The sequence below is a fragment of the Scyliorhinus torazame genome, chromosome 13 (genome assembly GCF_047496885.1).
Source record: "Scyliorhinus torazame isolate Kashiwa2021f chromosome 13, sScyTor2.1, whole genome shotgun sequence".
Classification (NCBI taxonomy): domain Eukaryota; kingdom Metazoa; phylum Chordata; class Chondrichthyes; order Carcharhiniformes; family Scyliorhinidae; genus Scyliorhinus; species Scyliorhinus torazame.
The window spans coordinates 19576753-19596094 of NC_092719.1; the positions used below are offsets into that span (position 1 = coordinate 19576753).

At 46.8% G+C, this 19342-nt stretch overlaps 1 protein-coding gene across 1 annotated transcript in view; it reads left to right on the top strand.

The window, feature by feature from the left end:
- Positions 1 to 19342, top strand: part of col7a1l (collagen type VII alpha 1-like) — a 435910-nt gene that overhangs the window by 319369 nt on the left and 97199 nt on the right. Inside the window, exons 74-78 of the mRNA XM_072470919.1 lie at positions 4686 to 4712; positions 4945 to 4980; positions 7177 to 7236; positions 9772 to 9897; positions 19095 to 19166. Of these exons, the coding sequence (XP_072327020.1) occupies positions 4686 to 4712; positions 4945 to 4980; positions 7177 to 7236; positions 9772 to 9897; positions 19095 to 19166 (321 nt within the window). The remainder of the gene's footprint in view (positions 1 to 4685; positions 4713 to 4944; positions 4981 to 7176; positions 7237 to 9771; positions 9898 to 19094; positions 19167 to 19342) is intronic.

The following is a 19342-nucleotide window of genomic DNA, read 5'->3' on the forward strand; positions in this document are numbered from 1 at the left end:
CCCAATACCCAATCCCCTGAACACTCAACCCTCTCCCTCATGGATCATCTGATCTCCCCGAACACCTGACTCCCCCCGACCACCCTCCCCCTCCCCCACTGATCATCTGATCTTCTGACACACTGAACAGCCATCCCTCCCCAAGCACCTGATGTCCACCCCCCACTGACCACCTGACGCCCACCTCCCCACTGATCACCTGATCCCAACCAACCAACCAACCAACAGAACCCCCATCAACCAACCAACAGATCTACATTCGAACCAGCCAAACCCCCCCCCCCCTCACTTGACGCAACCCCCACCCCCCATGAGTGAAACCTCCCTCCCTGCTCCCCACTCCCCCACAGAAACATGTCACACTAGACCAGACAGTTCTGATCCGATCTGAGTCAGATATCAGATGAAGAAAGGAGTGGCTGAGTTCCCAGATAATAGCCTAGGTGTAATCTGGTTGCCACTTCACAGAGGTTCAGACCCAGTATTTCCGACTTGTTGTATTGTAGGAACATAAATAGACCATTCAGCTCCCATGAAGCTTCTTCCACCATTCATTTGAATTATGGCTGATCTGTAACCCTGCTTGTCTTCTACTCTTTAACAACACATAATTTGAAATACCATTACTTCATCAGCTGTAAAGTAGTGCGACCTTGACTGGCTCCCTTTCAAAGGGAATTGGCCCATTTGTATGAAATTATCTGTCTGATTTCTGGTCTCATATAGTTACCCTAGCCCAGTAAGTAATAAGAGGAAATCCACTAAACTCTGTGTTCATTACCATATTTTAGATAAACATATAGAAAATTGTAATAATGCAGATATTTTTAGAAAACAATAGTCAAAATTTTTGCTATTGTGTGTGTGTTGGCAAAGTGAGCAGAGGAGAATCCAGTCAGGAGAATTACTCTCTGGTAATGATCACCCCAAATCTTTCCTTCATTTAAACGAATGGATAGAAAATCAGGCATGCGATGTTCACCACAGGGATGTGCTAATGTGATTGATACGTTACAACATGATATAACATTGCAGCCGTACAAACCAATGTTTCCTCCCAGGGTGAAAAGGGCCTGTGTGTGTGGCCAAACTTTCAAAGTTCCTTCCAATCGAGTGTGGGAAAAACTTAGTCCATTCCCTTCAGTTGCTGTTAGCAGCATTGAGGATCTGGGTCTAATTCCATCAACCTCCCCAACTGCTATCACAGGCTGAGTTTAGGGGTGCAGAACCGTAATCCCTTGGACTGAGCTTCCTCCCCACAACAGCTCTATTTCTGGAATGGTTTTCTTCCACTTTTGCAACATTTCCCAGAATTTGCTACTATCTCTACCCTTCTGCTGCCTTCGTCACATCAAAATGTAACATCTTTAACATCCTGCCAGCTGGATTCCCCCAATACCCTTCACAAGATTCAACTCAGCCAAAAGGTTGCAACCATGTCCTCACCTGCACTATAGGTTGCATTTTATGGGACTGGGGTGGCAGGGAGAGCATACTGCTTCTCCCCCCCAGCCTTAAAAAAGTTGGGCGTGAGCCAACCGGTTTGAAAAAGGGTTAAGTCTGCCGGCAGCGATAATACACTGGGGTCAGACTTAACAAGGTGAAAGCACAGGTCGTCCCGCCCGTGAGAACTGCAACATGCTCTGAAATGACTTTCCGCACAAGAGGAGCCGGGTATAAATGCAAATTGCTGTTGTAAGTCTGTAAGACATGACCTCATTTCACCAAACCAAAGTAACCTTTATTAAATTTCTCGGTTCTGTTATATGATGTGATTTCTACACAATTTCAGATAGATAGTACCTTTCCTCTCTTTAGGATGACCCAAAGCACCTCAAGGTTATGTATTTTCAAAATGCAGTTCCTGTTGTAGAGACCATGGTCACTAATTTACCCACAAATAGCAAATGGGGGGAGATGGTGGCACAGTGTATTTTCACTGAGCTAGTAATCCAGAGACCCAGGACAATGTTCTATTCGAATCCCACCACGGCAGATGGTGACATTTGAATTCAATAAAAATCTGGAATTAAAAGTCTAATGATGACCATGAAACCATTGTCGATTGTGGTTAAAAACCCATCTGGTCCTTTAGGGAAGGAAATCTGCCGTCCTTACCTGGTCTGGCCTATATGTGACTCCAGACCAACAGCAATGTGGTTGTTATCGCTTCTCAATCTGTTATCGTTACGAACGAGGCAGTACGGTGGCACAGTTATTAGCACTGCTGCCTCACGGTGCCGAGGTCCCAGGTTCGATCCCGGCTCTGGGTCACTGTCTGTGTGGGGTTTGCACATTCTCCCCGTGCCTGCGTGGGTTTCGCCCTCACAACCCAAAGATGTGCAGGGTAGGTGGATTGGCCACGCTAAATTGCCCCTTAATTGGGGAAAACAAATGAATTGGGTATTCTAAATTTATTTTTAAAAACCTCTACGATCGAAAGATTCACAAGAGTGTCAGAAGAGGTTTATGAAAACTAACTTTATTGTACATATAAAGAGAAATTAAACAAAACAAACAAACTTAGCTATAGCTTAAAACACATTGGGCGGGATTCTCTGATCTTGAGGCTAAGTGTTGACGCCGTCGTAAATGCTGTTGCGTTTCACGACGGCGTCAACATGCCCTCAGGAGCAGCAATTCGGACCCTTACAGGGGGCCAGCGCGGCACTGGAGTGACCCACTCACTCCAGCTGCCGATGCCGGCGTCAAATGGGCGCCGCGGGTCTGTGCATGCGCACTGCGAGTGGCTCCCTTTCCCGCATCGGCCACGACGCAACATGGCGTAGGGCTACAGGGGCTGGTGCGGAGGAAAAGAGCCCCCAGCCCAGTGTCAGACCCCCCCCCCCCAACCAGGCCGCCCCGATGCATGCACGCCGAGGTCCCGCCGGGTAAGACCACATGTGGATGGAGCCGGCGGGACTTGGATTTTTTGTGCGGCCGCTCGGCCCATCCTGGGTGGAGAATTGCCGGGGAGGGCCGCGTAGAGCGGCCCCCGACCGCCGCCGCGCCGCCAGCGCCAATGGCGCCGACTCTCCGCTCTCCGGAGAATCGGCAGACCAGCGCGGGGCGCATCGCACGATTCGCGCCCGGCCCGGTAATTCTCTGGCCCGGCGTGGGCTGAGAGAATCCCGCCCATATGCTTTGAAAAATGAATGAAAATCACAAGTAGGCTTAATGAAGTTACTGTGAAAAGCCCCTAGTCGCCACATTCCGGCGCCTGTTCAGGGAGTTTGGTATGGGAATTGAACCGTGCTGCTGGCCCGCTTGGTGTGCTTTAAAAGCCAGCAATTTAGCCCAGTGTGCTAAACCAGCCCCTGTCTTTAAATTCAGTTCTACATTTACTGCCCCCCCGAGATTTTATTTAACCAAATTATGAAGCTTGATTCATTTATCCTAGGGCGAACCCAAAAGATATTCCACAGCCCTATGGAATTAACTTTAATTCTCCTTTATGATGTGCAGGTTAGGTGGATTGGTGATGTTAAATTGCCCCATAGTGTCCAAAGATGTGCAGGTTAGGTGGGGTTATAGGGTTACGGGAATAGGGTGGGGGAGTGAAAAGGGAGGGTGCTCTTTCAGAGGGTTGGTGCAGACTCAATGGCCGAATGGCCTCCTTCTGAACTGCAGGAATTCTATGGTTCTATGGTTATTCTATGGTTTATATTACATATATTCCTCAAGATAGAAATTACATTGGGATCCTTCAATTAGCTTTTGGCTTGCGGATTCTCCAATTTTCTTGAAAGACCTAACGACGGTGTACACTTCAGCACCTTGTCTTGACATTGGACATACATACATTGCTTTTTCCCAGTCTGCTTGCACAGCTTCTATACAGCTCTTTCCAAGCTAACTACTCATAGAATCCATAGAATCTCTACAATGCAGAAAGAGGCCATTCGGCCCATCAGGTCTGCGCTGACCCTCCCAGAGAGCACTCTACCTAGGCCCACTCCCTGCCCTACCCCTGTAACCCCATGCATTTATCATGACCAATTCACCTAACCTGCACAGCTTTGGACTGTGGGAGGGACCCGGAGCACCCGCAGAAAACCCTCACAGACACTTGGAGAATGTGCAGACTCCACACAGATAGTCACCTAAGAATGGAACCTAAGTCCCTGGTGCTGTGCGGCAGCAGTGCTAACTGCAATGCCAATGTACCACCCAAACTGATTGTTTATTGCCACAAGCCTCAGTAATTTCTTCCATTAGCTGAAAGCTGGAGCAAATCTTCAAAGGTTCTCTCCACCAATGTCCTAACTGAGGCACTGTTTCCACATTACAATTCGGTAATTTCCCAAATCACAATTTATAATCCATTATTACATTTTCCATTGTTACTGCCAAAAAAGATAACGTTCTCACGAATGTTTCAAAGATTAAACATTAAAATAAACTATGTTCATCTATCCTTCGCCACCTCTTCAATTATTGGGTTCAGTTTGGACTCACCTTGAGCATCAACAACTTAAACATTCTTTTGTTACCAAGGAACTCTGAGTACATTTGAATAACAGTGGTTAAACACCATTGTATGCATTTCTTACTTAATTCAGGAAAGTCGAGCTGATTATTGACTTAAATTCATCATTTTATGTTAATTAAGCAATATTTGAATTTTTATCCATTGTCTGATGTCCCATCACAAAGATAGTCAAAAATATATCCTTTATTTGCAGGGAGAACCTGGAACAGCAGGAAACCCGGTACGGATTATCTTTATCAAATCGATTTTGGAATCTCTGCCTCAAGTTATTAATGTTAGTTCAACACATTGATATGAATAATTATGGATATTGTACCAACTTGTTTGGAGTAAATACATTATATAAACAATCAATAAAGCAATCAAAACCCCCCGTTTCACAAGGTTAATCAATCTTTCTCTGATTCATTCTTTGTGACATAATCTGTAATAATCATTTAATTTTATTTCAGGGTGCCAAAGGGCAAACTGGTGAAAAAGGTCAAAAGGTAAGATTAGAATTTACTGAATAGTTTTTGGTTTAATCTATACTTTTCTTGGTTTTTTTGTGCTGATCAAAGTGGGGATTGTAACTGATGGAACATGAACCAGCCTCCTATATTTAATAGAATTTCTGCCCAATACTGTTGGCTCAGCATCAATTACAGCCAGGTCAAGCCCACCATTAACAAATGCAGAAAGTGCCATCTACTGGCCACTGCAATGAGGCTGGTTTTCCTGTCTATTAAGTCTTCCGCTGGAAAGGAAGCAATGCAAAGGCTCCTAATACAGATGTCAAGGTAGGAAGCTCATGTTCGAAACCAGTGTGGGTCAGAAACACGTGGGGCTGGATTCTCTGGTTGCTGACGCCGAAATCGCATTCAGCGATTGGCCGGAGATTCACAGTTCACGACCAAATTGGGCGTGGCGCTGTTTTCGCGATGCTCCGCCCCCTCCAAAGCGGCGTACTCTGTGAGCACGCCGCACCATGTATCGATGGCCTCAGGACATTGCCTGAGGCCCGCCCCCCGATGCTCCGCCTCCGACCGGCCACGTTCCCGATGGTGTCGGCCGCGTTTGGGATCATCCGTCGGGAACTCGGCGTGGCTGCTGCGGACTCAGTCGGGGAGGCCCAATCCACGGGCGGGGAAGACTTCATCAGGGGCTGGGGGCTCTGCGGGGGGTGGTGGTCTGGGGTGCGCGAGGCAGCTGAAGCGGGGGACTATTTCGCGGGCCGGCACCGTGCGCATGCGTGGCCATGGACCCGGCATTCCTCCGGGCCGCATTGGCAGCTAGAGCCGGGTGCGCTACGCTGCCGGCATTCAAGCCCCCAGCAAAACGAGGAATCGGTGACCGTTTTACGACATTTGTTCTCCACCGTTCCCACGCCGCCGTGGGGACATAGCCCCAGAATCGGAGAATCCAGCCTATTGTCTACAGGGACTTTCCTGTGTGAGTGTATCTGTAATGGAGTGAGTGCTAGAGAATTCGACATACATGTTCGCTGGATTGTCCCTCGTCTCACAGTACCTCTGTTTCCCAGCTTAGTGGAACTCACCTCACTGGCATCCTGCTCTCATCTATCCAATTGGAGCCAGAGGAACCCCATAATGGCTTCTTCAGCTCTGCATGGTCACTGCTGAGGTCGCCTAAGGACCTGATGGAAATTTGAAATAAAACAGAATATTTTGGAAATCCACAAGTCAGTCAGCACCTGAAAATTGAAAGTCAGACTAATACTTCCATTGACACATTTCACCTAAACCAGTGAAGGAGTTTCTTTTCCATTCGCACGCAGGATGCTCATCCCTGGTTTCCTTGAAAAGGTGGTAGTGAGCTGCATTCTTGCATAGTGCCAGTCCAAATATTAACTGAAATTGGATTATGGGTGTGATTTAACGGCCTCATCGAGTCTGACTTGGTGTTGGGGATGAGGCAGTTGCCTCCTGTGGGATTCGAAATGCATCGCAAGATTTAATGGAGTCCCGTGAGACGGATGAGTGCATTAGGCTCATTTAAATATGTGTTTGCGGGATTCTCCCCGTGCCCGGGACTGATAGGACGTGCCTGGGAAACCTCGCCAGGGTGCCATTTAGTACTGGTTTTCACAAACATGGACCAATTTTAATGGCACCTAGGGGGCTCTCCCAGGCCATTGGAGACCCTCGGGTGGTCAGGGACAGGCTAGGGTGGTACCCTTGCACTCCCCCAGGCACCTTAGCACTTTCAGACTGGCACCTTGGCAGTGCCACAAGTGTCACCTTGACCCAGTGGCACTGACAGGCTAGCAGGGAAACTGACAGTGTTCCAGGTTGGTACTGTCAGGGATCGGGCCTGGGGGCCTTAGCTGTTGGATGGAGGGGGCTGAGGGGGCATTCCCAGGGCCTCCAAAGAATGGGGAGGTGGTGGGGGTTTGAAAACGGGGGGGGGGGGGGGGGGGGGGGGGGGGAGGTGGCTCACCAGCAGGAAATTACTCCTTAGTGCGGTCTCAGCAGAGAAAAGCTCCCCAAGGCGATAAAAAAGGCAAAATGCCATTGAATAGCATTGCAACCGACAAGAAATATCCCAATAAAGATGCCCAGAACCGAAAATAGATTTTTTTTCTGGTTAAATCACATCCTATGTCTACAATGAATTGGAAAAAAATGATTCACATCATAATTACAATCAGAGTGCACATTATAATGGCTCCACTTTGTTTCCAGGGAGAGCCTGGCATTGGTTTCAGAGGCCCAATTGGTCAATCTGGATCTCCTGGGCATAAGGTATGTAGCTTGCTTCATCACAGCATGTGTTTGATTTGTGCATGACATGTCAAAAACATAACATACCATCTTGTTACACCACAAGTTTCTCCTTGAGTTTAAAGATAAGTCTTTCAAAGGATACCACTTTCAGATCATGTATATCACATATAATTCCCACCAAAGAATTCTGCCTACCTATCAACAGTTTCTGAAGGGATTTATTCTAAATGGCATCAGATGGTAAGGTTAGCTCCATAGAATCCCTACAGTACAGAAAGGGGCCATTTGGTCCATCGGGTTTGCACAGAACCTCTGAAAGTGCACTCTACCTAGGCCCACTCCCCCACCTTATCACTGCAACCCCGTGCATTGATCATAGCTGATCCACCTAACCTGCACATCTTTGGACAGTGGGAGGAAACCGGAGCACCCGGAGGAAACCCATGCAGACACAGGGAGAACGTGCAAACTCCACACAGACAGTCATCCAAGGCTGGAATTGAATTCCCTGGTGCTGTGAGGTAGCAGTGCTAACCATTGTGCCAGCGTACTGCATTATTATTGGAGATAATAGGAGGTTAACTGCTTAAAACCTGATTCATGAGGCCACTACACAATTTACAAACACTCAACAAATTGCATATAATAAATTAGCAGCCATTCATTTCATTGCCATTGTGGGACTTTGCCAACACAGAATGACTTCAATGTTTGATTGTCAGTCACTGCATTACACAGGAAAACAGGGTTCATTTCAAGGGATTTATATTTGTATTGTTGAATATTAGAAAGAAGGTATAGACTTAAGTGGGTTTAATTTAGTTAAGTGTAAGGTGTAAAACACTAACTAGATTAATGCTAGACAAAGGTTTTTGTATATGTGGGGGTTTTGTCAGCTCAGACTGTGCTTCTATTGTGCTTAGAGAAGGTTACAGCATGCAGGCTAAACATGCTGGGAGAAATAGCAGTTGTTGCTTAGCAAACAAGGGCTCCTTTTTAGGACAAGAAGGTTTTTTGAATGTAGTTTTTAGCTGAATTCACAGCAGTTGGTTTTAGAAGGCAAGAGAAGGAACATCTCTCAGCTTTGCTGGAAGAAAGGTCATACTATAGAGTAATGGTTAGGAAAACAATTGCAAGAAACTTAACGAGCAGTCAGTTAAGGAAACTAGAAAAATGAAGAGAAGTTTCCACGAAGTCTGAAGTTAAAGGAACAAAGAAGAATTGTAACTAGAGCAGAGTACTGTTCTGTAAAGCTCCAGATAAAACCCAAAAAAAATTGGCTCATGAGAGTCCAAAAACATATCTGCCATTGTTCTAAGGTTTACATGAATTTACCACAGACTGAGACATTAATTGAAATAGTTGTGAAAATCGGCTGCTAGATCTCAGAGTTGGTGTAAAATAATTTAAGACAAGAGAAACCTGAAAGGAGAGGTGAAAAACCTGGTGGAAACCTGCGTTCCTTGTTAGAAAATGGAGTGGATACTTGGTTTGAAAGGATAGTTGGAAATCCTGGAATGGATTCTTAATGCAAACAACTGATGGAAAGCATTATTTGAAAGAAGATTTTAAAGCCTATCCTTTTGGGAGTAGAGTTTGGGAGCCCTCATTTGACAATTATCTGGGGGGATTGTGAGAGAAATCCACAGAAGATCAGTTGGGTAGCATTAGCCATTTGGTTCGGAGTTGGGGTGTTATTATTGAAAACTGTATATATTTGTGGAACTAAGGGGGAGTAATGGAGTATTGTATTATAATCACGTTTTTCATGTTTAATTTTTTTTCTTGTTGTTAAAAACTGATTGGCCATCCTGCGACGTTTCTAAAACAATAATAGTTATGAGATGGGTTTCTCCAACCCCCACACCCATTTTCCGGTTGGCGCCCCCCGCCAGCAGCAGGATTCTCCAACCCGCCACACCCATTTTCCGGTTGGCGCCCCCCGCCAGCAGCAGGATTCTCCGTCCCGCCACACCCATTTTCTGGTCGGTGCGCCCACCCGGCAGCGGGATTCTCCGTCCCGCCTGCCAGCCAATGGGCTTTCCCATTTTGGGCATATCCCGCCGTTGGGAAATCCGCGGACATGAGTGCGCTGCTGGCGAAACGGAGGATCCCGCTCAAGGAGAATCCAGCCAGGGTTCCATTCTGGAATCTTCCCATTTAGTAGCGGTGACACCAATTGGGATTGTAGCGCAACAAGCTGCTCACTGAGTGAATCTCTTTCAGTCATTTTGAGACAGTAATCATCGGGGCCTATGTTCCATAGTAAACACTCATACACTGAACAGAGAATATAATTAAAGTCAGTGCCAAAGCATTAGATCTATGTGTTTTATTGTATCACCTTGTAAATTTATCATGAACCTTAATATGAGACAATAGCTAAAGCCAACAGGGCTGTACGGTGTATTCACTACTAAACATAGCCTTCTTACTGTCTGTCCATGTACAATTCTGAGACAAATTGAATTAAAACCAAAATCCAAAACAGTCAAATTTGAACAAAAAGCCTTAAATTTTACACCAGTACTAACTGTGTTTATTTTTAATTAGGGTGAACCAGGCATGAAAGGTCCTCCAGGGGCTCAGGGTATTCAAGGCATCCCAGGTAATACAGGTATCCCAGGATCCCAGGGCATGCGAGGTCCACCAGGAGTGCCAGGATTCCCAGGAGTAAAGGCAATTATTGAAATAAATTCTGAGCTCTTTTGTTTGAACCTCTCTTTCATAATCTCCACTCTTTCTCACTATTTATGTGTGACCAATAGATGTTTGGGTAACGATGGATACCTGGAAGTGACTGCAAATCCATAGAATTACAAATGATAAGAATAAAGCTTCAGTGAATTATAATCACACCACTTTAAAATGTTTAGCAACTGGTAAATGCATCAAGCCAATCAAATATTATTTCTATTGATGGAATAATCCCACCAACCAGCCTTCTCAACGTATCGCTCAATCAACCTCTCTCTTCAGAGACACATTCATCATCCAGTTTATTTATGTGCTTGAGTCCATTGAGCAGGGCATATTCGGGGGGCTTTTTGTGGGATGAGGGGCGTCATTCTCCGACCCCCCGCCGGGTCGGAGAATGGCCGTAGGCCGCCGTGAATCCCACCCCCGCCCCGCCGAAGTCTCCAGTACCGGAGATTGGGCGGGGGCGGGTATCGGGCCGCGCCGGTTGGCGGGACCCCCCGCTGGATTCTCCGGCCCGGATGGGCCGAAGTTCCGCCCAGAAATTGCCTGTCCCGCCGGCGTAAATCAAACCTGGTATTTACCGGCGGGACCAGGCGGCGAGGGCGGGCTCCGGGGTCCTGGGGGGGGGGGCGCGGGGCGATCTGACCCCGGGGGGTGCCCCCACGGTGGCCTGGCCCGCGATCGGGGCCCACCGATCCGCGGGCGGGCCTGTGCCGTGGGGGCACTCTTTCCCTTCCGCCTCCGCAACGGTCTCCACCATGGCGGAGGCGGAAGAGACTCTCCCCACTGCGCATGCACGGGATACTGACAGGGGCTGTTGACGCTCCCGCGCATGCGCCGGGAAACTGACAGCGGCCGCTGACGCTCCCGCGCATGCGCCGCATTTCCGCGCCAGCTGGCGGGGCAACAAACGCCATTTCCGCCAGCTGGCGGGGCGGAAATCCCTCCGGCGCCGGCCTAGCCCCTCAATGTTGGGGCTAGGCCGCCAAAGATGCGGAGCATTCCGCAGCTTTGGGCCGGCGCGATGCCCGTCTGATTGGCGCCGTGTTTGGCGCCAGTCGGCGGACATCGCGCCGTTGGGGGAGAATTTCGCCCGAGGTTTTCCAACTTTTGGACCTGGCAGTGGAATTTAGGCTATCCAATCGCTCAGTCCTCCTATTCAGGCTGGCAATGTGCTTTTGGCATTGATGGCTAATGTTGTCCTCCTCACAGTCTCACAAAGCCATGTTTATGTCATCAAAGTGGCAAACATGATTTTGCAAGGATCCATTTTGCAAGAAGAGTGAAATCTGAGCCCAGAATGGGCTGACATTAATCTACTGAGTTCTTTCGTAGCATCAGCTCACCTCAACAATTCGAATAAACTCAAAGTAAGGCTTTGAACTTGGGTCAGCACAGGACTAATGAGGAATGTGTAAATCCTGCTAGCAGCTGCAATGCAAAGGGGTTGTTAGTTTCAGTCTTTATTAAGTCCCAAAAATGTATTTTAAAATATTAGTCAGCTTTTGCCAGGGCTGTGAAGGAAGGGAATAAGTGTCAGGTAAAAATAGATTATGGGGAGAAGAAAGAAAGGAGGTAAAGAAATAAATTTATATCGTGCCTTTTAAGCCACTCCAAATCTTTTCACCCAGTGAAGTACTTTTGAAGTGTAGTCACTGTTGCAATGTAGGAAACAAAACATGAAAGTAAGGTCAAGTGGCAGTGTGATACCTGGCATTCTGCTGTTGGCTGGTAAACTAGTTATATTGTTGCATGTGGGGGAGGGGTGGATGGTTAACCTATTTGGAACTTGAGGGCAGTGCACCTTTCCATTCAGGAGGGAGTGAAATAGCTGAATGCTCTGCACAGTTAATGGGTGCCCTCTACTCCAAGGACCTCAGCACCCAGGAACATTTTAGCCACTGTCAAGTTAATGTCTCCTTCCATGGAAGAGAATAATTGATGCGTTTCCTTTTCAAATCAGGCTGTCCAGTGTGCCTGTGGGCAACTGTTGTTGGGGGCAATAGCTTGCAAGGATCAAGTGACGTGAAAGCTGAGTGCGCATGTGGGAAGAGTCTCCTCCTGCGGGTGGCATTGGTGGACGGCAGTCCTTGCAGAATGTAAACTACTATTACCCCAGGATTTCTGTCACTTCTCATTGAGGTTACAGTGGGAGATGGGTACCTCCCAATAGAATTGCCTCTGCTTTGTCCTGCTCACTTTACTGACAACTTAATCCACAAACTATACTTCTTGTGTGAAAAAGGGCACAGTGCTCCCAGAAAGTGTCATCTCCTGTGGGAAAAGCGGTGTAATTCCGGCCAGGCGGACTGTGGCGATCCAAGTTGCAATCCATCCCCACTTGGTCATTTTTTTGGAGGGGTGCGATTTGCATTGAGAGGGCTGGGCCAAGAGATCCAGCTCCTCAGAGAGGACACCCCGATCTCAAAGTGAAGTGACACGCTCCACCCCGTCCCACGGACTTTGGGACCCTCTCCTCCATCAATGATCACTGGCATCAACCCTGCCAAGGATTGCTGGTATTAATCCCCCCCGCAAGGCTTGCTGGCATCAATCCCTCCCATCAAGGATCACTGGCATCCGAGCATCGGGCCCATCTCATGGGTCTAACTATAAGCCCTGCCCACTTCAGGTCCTGCTCTTTGCAGCGCCAGGTTGGCAGTGCCCTGCCATGTCACCGTCTGCCCAGTGGTTGCAATGACCTCCAAGCCCCCCAGCGTGGTCATTATGTGTGATCTTCCTTTGTGGAGCGCAGTAGTGATTCCCGCTGGTGCCATGTTATGTTGGCAGGTACGCAAATTGTGCAGCCCCGGAAGATTTGCCGTTAAGTTAACTTTGAATATTTAAATTCATTTAAATGAATGGTTATCAGGTTCACGCCTTCACTGGGAAACCTGGCGATGAGTTACTTACCGTAGAATTCCCAGTCTCCGACCTGCTCTTACTTATATGGCAGGTCCTGTTCAGTCGCCACTCAGTGGTGACCCTCAGAATGTTGGTTGACGGTGATTTTGCCATGGAATACCAAGGGAAGGTGGTTCAATTCTCTTGTTGGAGATGGCCATTGCCTGGCACTTGTGTGGCGAGAATGCTACTTGCCACTTAGCCCGAATGTTGTCAAGCCCAAGCTTGCTACAGATGGACACAGACTACTTCAGTATCTGAGGCATCATGAATGGTGCAATCACCAGCGAACATCCCCACTTCTGACTTCATGATGGAGGGAAGGTTATTGATGAAGCAGCTTAAGATCTTTGGGCTTAAGACACTACTCTGAGGAACTCCTGCAGCAATGTTCCTCAGCTGAGATGAATAACCTCCAACAATCACAACTATGTTCCTTTGTGCTCGATATAACTCCAACCAATGGAGGGATTTCCTCTGATTCCCATTGACTAGTTTTGCTAGGGCGCATCAATGCTACAATCGGTCAAATGCTGACTCAATGTCAAGGGCAGTCACTCTCACCACACCCTTGAGTTCAACACTATTATCCATGTTTGGACCAAGGTTGTAATGAGATCAGGAGCTGAGTGGCACCAGGGGAACACAAATTGAGTGCCAGTAAATAGATTATTGCCGAGGAAGTTTGATCGGCCTGCCAGAGGCCCCTTCCATCTCTTTGCTGATGATTGAGAGTAGATTGATGGTAAGTGGTTTGGATTTGTTCTGCCTTTTATGGACAGGACATTATTGGGGAATTTTACATGTTGCCAGGTAGCTGTATTGGAATGGCTTGACTAGGTGCAGGATTAGCTCTGGTGCACAAGTCTTTAGTGCTGCTACTGGAATGTTGTCAGGGCCCATAACCTCTACATCTCAAACATACAGTCAGAGGAGTTTTCCCGTTTCAAGTCTCTCAGTGTACTATGGCTGAAGGGCCTTAGACAATGACCTTTTCCCATTGTGCCTTTGCAGCAACTTCCCCAAGCATCCGTCAACATTTGGCCATGGAACTTGGACTGTGCCAGTCTGCAACAGTCAATCATGGACAACCCTTCGTACTGGGCTTGTCAAAGACCAAAGAGCATCATTCAGAGAGTTGGTCCTGCAGCTGGAGTTAATAATAATAATAATCGCTTACTATCACAAGTAGGCTTCAATTAAGTTACTGTGAAAAGCCCCTAGTCGCCACATTCCGGCGCCTGTTCGGGGAGGCTGGTACGGGAATTGAACGCGCGCTGCTCTTGTTCTGCATTACAAGCCAGCTGTTTAGCCCACTGTGCTATACCAGCCCCTTGATGTTTATCTCACCATGTGACCTGGGAAACAGCTCGTAGAGCACAGAGACCTACGTTACGGAATTGCTCGGGATGAATTTCAGCAAAAACTACGGCATCTTTCTCCAGATTAGCTTTGTAAAGACAGAAGCAGGTGGACAACAGTGTCTTACCACTATAGCCACCTCAAGGGTAGCATGTGGGTGTCGCTGGCGCAGTGGTATTGTCACTAGTCTGGTAATCCAGAGACCCAGGGTAATGTGCATGATAGCACAGTGGTGAGCACTGTTGCTTCACAGCGCCAGGGACCTGGGTTCGATTCCCAGCTTGGGTCACTGTCTGTGTGGAGTCTGCATGTTCCCCCCGTGTCTGTGTGGGTTTCCTCCGGGTGCTCTGGTTTCCTCCCACAAGTCCCGAAAGATGTGCTTGTTAGGTGAATTGGACATTCTGAATTCCCCCTCAGTGTCCCGAACAAGCGCTGGAGAGTGGCGACTTGGGGATTTTCACAGTAACTTCATTGCAGTGTTAATGTGAGCCTACTTGTGACACAAATTAAGATTATTATTATTATTTTCAAACCCAACACAGAAAATGGTGAAATGTGAATTGCACAAAAATAATCTGGACTTAAAAAGTCCAAGGATGACCATGAAACCATTGTTGATTGTCATAAAAGCCCATCAGGTTCTTAACATCCTTTAGGGAAGGAAATCTGCCGTCCTTACCTGGTCTGGTCTACATGTGACTCCAGATCCACAGCAACATGTTTGACTCTTAACTGTTTCTGAAATGGTTCAGTGGAAAAGGTTAGGCAACAAATGCTGGCCTAGCCTGAAACACCCACATCCCATGACTGAGTAAAAGAAATTATGGACATTTTCTGGGTATGCAGGAAGGATCTGACGGGGAGGGTCCTTCTCACCTCCAGCCAAGTTAAGTCTTTGGTGTGGCCACATTGCTGTGGAATCCATTCAGTTGGACTGCGGCATACCATGCAAAGGTTTATACAGGAAAATATATTTTCTTGAGGGAAAAGGAGATGATGGGTGGGCTGGGGGCGTAGGGAGCGTCCTGCTGGATGATTCCCGGAGCAGACTGTTAAAGTCATTTGCAGAATACATCAGGACCTCAAAATCTCTTCATTTCAAAAGAAAAACAGTCTAACTGTTCCGCTTCCTTTCTCTGTTACTAATAATCTTTATTGTTATCCTTCACCTCTGCGCCTTTCAAAGCAATAGTACCTTCTCTGTGACCTGGTAACCAGAACTGGACAGTGTTACAAATATATGACAAACACTTTTAATTGAATGCTTTGCCCCTTTAATTTCTTTGTACAAAACATTAGGTTATACTGACAGTTCTTCATCAACAGTTCAATCACCTAGGGTATTTACTGAGAATCCTCACTTCACTGAATAACTAACAGATTGCACACTGTGAAACATTTTCATTTTTGTCCCTGGATTATAATTAAAAGTCATTCACAAGCAGCATGTTTCTGGAAATTAACTGTGGAAATTTTAATGATTGTTCAAGTATCCAGTACAGGTGCAATGATTAGGTTAGGGAAGGAGTTCTGCTCAGAGTTGAAACAGTCACAGTGCTCTTAATCACACTATCTTGATGTAATTGTCAGGGCAGCTCAAGGTAATACTTGCACGGTGATACCTCATCAACTAGTATGTTTGAGAAATAAAAAACATTTAACCGATTGACTGCTTAATGCACACACATCGATGGTGAACCTGGACGATTCTTCATCTAATTCTTGAGTCATCAGTCACTTCCTGTTATCTACAAGGAACTGTTAATTTAAAGAAAGTGACTTGCATCCAAATCTCTCAGGCAGAGAAATAAATATTTCTTCAGAGAATTGTCACAGAACAGAAGGAGGCTATTCAGCCCCCACTGGCTCGCCGAATGGGCAATTCGCCTAATGTAACTGCCCTGCATTTTCCCCGAAACTCAACACATTCCTGCTTTTCAGATAGCTGTTTAATTCCCTTTAGAATATTCCTATTGAACCTGCCTTCACCAGAAGAAAGGAGTTCCCCCACGGATCAGGTCCGCCCGCAGTTTGGTGAGCCCGATCGGATCCCCCCGCACCCCCCCCCCCCCAAGGACCGCCCCCGCCGACTTACCTGCCAGGTTCCGCCGGTTCGTGAGTTGAGTGATTTATGCCAGTGGGACTGGCCAAAAACGGACAGCCGCTTGGCCCATCGGGGCCCGGAGAATTGCCGGGGGGGCCACTGCTAACGGCCCCCGACCGGCATGGCGTGAAACCCACCCTGCCCGAAAATCGGCGCCGGAGAATACGGCAGCAGGCGTCGGGGCGGGATTCGCGCCGACCCCTGGGGATTCTCTGACCCGGCGGGGGGTCAGAGAATCCCGCTGACAATGTTTTGGCCTCAACTACTTTCTGTGGTAACAAATTCCACAGACTCACCACTCTCTGAGTCAATACATTTCGCCTCATCCCTGTCCTAAATGGTCTACCCCTCAGACTGTGACCCCTAATTCAGGACACATCCTTCCTGCATCTACCCTGACTTGCCCTGTTAGAATTTTGATGTTTCTATAGGATCCCTCCTCAATCTTCTAAATGCCAGTGAATAAAATCCTCACCAACTCAATCTCTTCTCATACGTCATCTCAGGAATCAGTCTGATAACCTTCCTCCCTTTATAGCAAGAACATTTTCCCTCAGATAAGGAGACCAAAACTGTACACAATATTCCAGGTGTGGCCTCACCAAAACCCTGTATAATTGCAGCAAGACATCCCTACTCCTGTACTCAAATCCTCTCACTATTAAGACCAACAAACCATTTGCTTTCTTTACTGCCCACTGCACCTGTATGCATACCTTCAGGGATTGGTGTATGAGGACACCGAGATCTTGTTGCATATTCCCCTCTCTCAATTTACAGCCATTCAGGTAATTATCTGCCTTCCTGTTTTTGCTACCGAAGTGGATAACCTCACATTTATCCACATTATATTGCATTTGCCATCAGTCAGCTTGTGCAAATCACACTGAAGCATCTCTGCATCCTCCTCACAGCTCACCCTCCCACCCAGCTTTGTGTCATCTGCAAATTTGGAGATATTACATTTTGTTCCCTCACCTAGATCATTAACAAACATTGTGAATAGCTGGGGTCTCAGCACTGATCCCTGTGGTACCCCACTAGTCACTGCCTGCCATTCAGAAAAAGACTTGTTGAAAAGGTTTATGACAGAGTTCAACTTTAAAACTGTTCAACTATTGCATGAACATCGTTTTGGGGAAGATTCTTCCCACAGATCTAGGATTGAATCATTAGCATTCATGTGTGAAAGTTTAAATTGTTGCATTTTAAAAAATCTTCAAATGTCTAATATTTGCATGTCATTCATTCTACCATGTGGATTGGAACTAGTCTGTTATTCTCAGTTCCCCAAACTGTCTCAGTTCTCTTGAAGTTATACTTTTGCATTAAGAAGTCTGAATTAGAACACAAGAATCTTTGAGAGTGGGAAAATGCCACTGATCTTAACAAGTCTGTCCTTTCTTCACAGATCAGTTCTAACTGCCAGTATTCTGGCCTTTCCATAATATTGCTCAATTCCTTCTGAAATTCATGAGGTGCCTCTTGAACATATTTACACTGTCCATTTCAATGGTCTTCCTGCTAACCTGGAGAAGGCAGCTGTGCAGTGGTGTTTACACTGGACTAGTAATCCAGAGTAAGCTCTGAGGACAAAGGTTTAAATACCGCCTTGGCAGATGATGAAATTGGAATTCAATAAGAATCAGGAATTAAAAATCTAATGATGACCATGAAGCCATTGTTGATAGTTGTAAAAACGCATGTGGTTCGCTAATGTCCTTTCGGAAAGGAAATCTGCCCTCCTTACCTGGCCTGGCCTACATGTGACTCCAGGTCCACAGCAATGCGGTTGACCCTTAACTACCCCGTCAAGGTCAATTAAGAATGGGCAATAAATGGTGGCCGAGACAGCGACACCCACATCCCATCCCATGAATGAATTTTTAAAAACGTATTCAACAAAGAATACAATTCCTAAAAAGTTTTTCCTGATTTCCTTTCACTCCTATAATTCACTGGGACTGAATGTTTTGGACAAGAAATAAATTGGGGATATTCTCTGACTCCCTAAAGTGTGCACTTAGCAGTAGTTATATTCTATCCCTTATTTTCCTGTAGATGTTGATTCACTCTGGGCTATGCCCCAGAAAAAAATAACAACAATTGGATACATTAGCCAAGGGCCCAGAAATAAATTAACAGATGCTACATGAGGGAGTGGCAGTTCTAATCCTGATCTAGTCCTAACATTCGTACATATGCATCTTGCAGCATGAGTGATAGGATAACAATCAGAAACCAAAATTTGTCTGATGGTTATGTTTAGAAATGGCAGGGATAGTGGAGACAATCAGTGTGTCTCCGACTGCCTGCCTGACTGGAAGCACTGAGTGGAGAAAGGACCAAACCTAAGGCCTTTGTATGGGTCATGACAATGTAGCAGAATCATAGAATCCCTACAGTGCAGAAGAAGGCCATTCGGCCCATCGGGTCTGCACCGACCCTCTGAAAGAGCACATTACCTCGGCCCAATTTCCCCGCCCTATCCCTGTAACCCCACCTAACCTTTGGAGGCTGAGGTGCAAATTAGCCATTCCATCTAAGCTGCACATCTTTGGACTGTGGAAAGAAACCGGAGCATCTGGAGGAAACCCACACAGACACTAGGAGAACGTGCAAACTCCACACAGACCGTCACCCGAGGTCGGATTCGAACCCGGGTCCCTGGCGCTGTGAGGCAGCAATGCTAACCACCCTGCTGCCCATGATGGAATTCATTCATTATTGATATTCATTTATTATGATGTATAAACATTATTGGTAATTACCAATGATACAAATTAATAGTGCTTTTTTTGAACAGGGTGCCCGAGGTAGAAGAGGCAAAAATAGTTCGCCTGGACAACCTGGAATTATGGGGTCGCCTGGCAGGAAGGTATGTGTTTAATCAGCAGCATGAATGCTGCCAGACTAAAGGTCAGGAATGTCGATATTAGGAAGGGAAACACTGCTTTTCACTTTGGCCTCCCATGCATCAGGCGTTTCCACATCAGACATAGGTTGGAATTTAGAGCATCTCCAAGAGTGAACAGGCAGGCAGGTGGCAGTAAG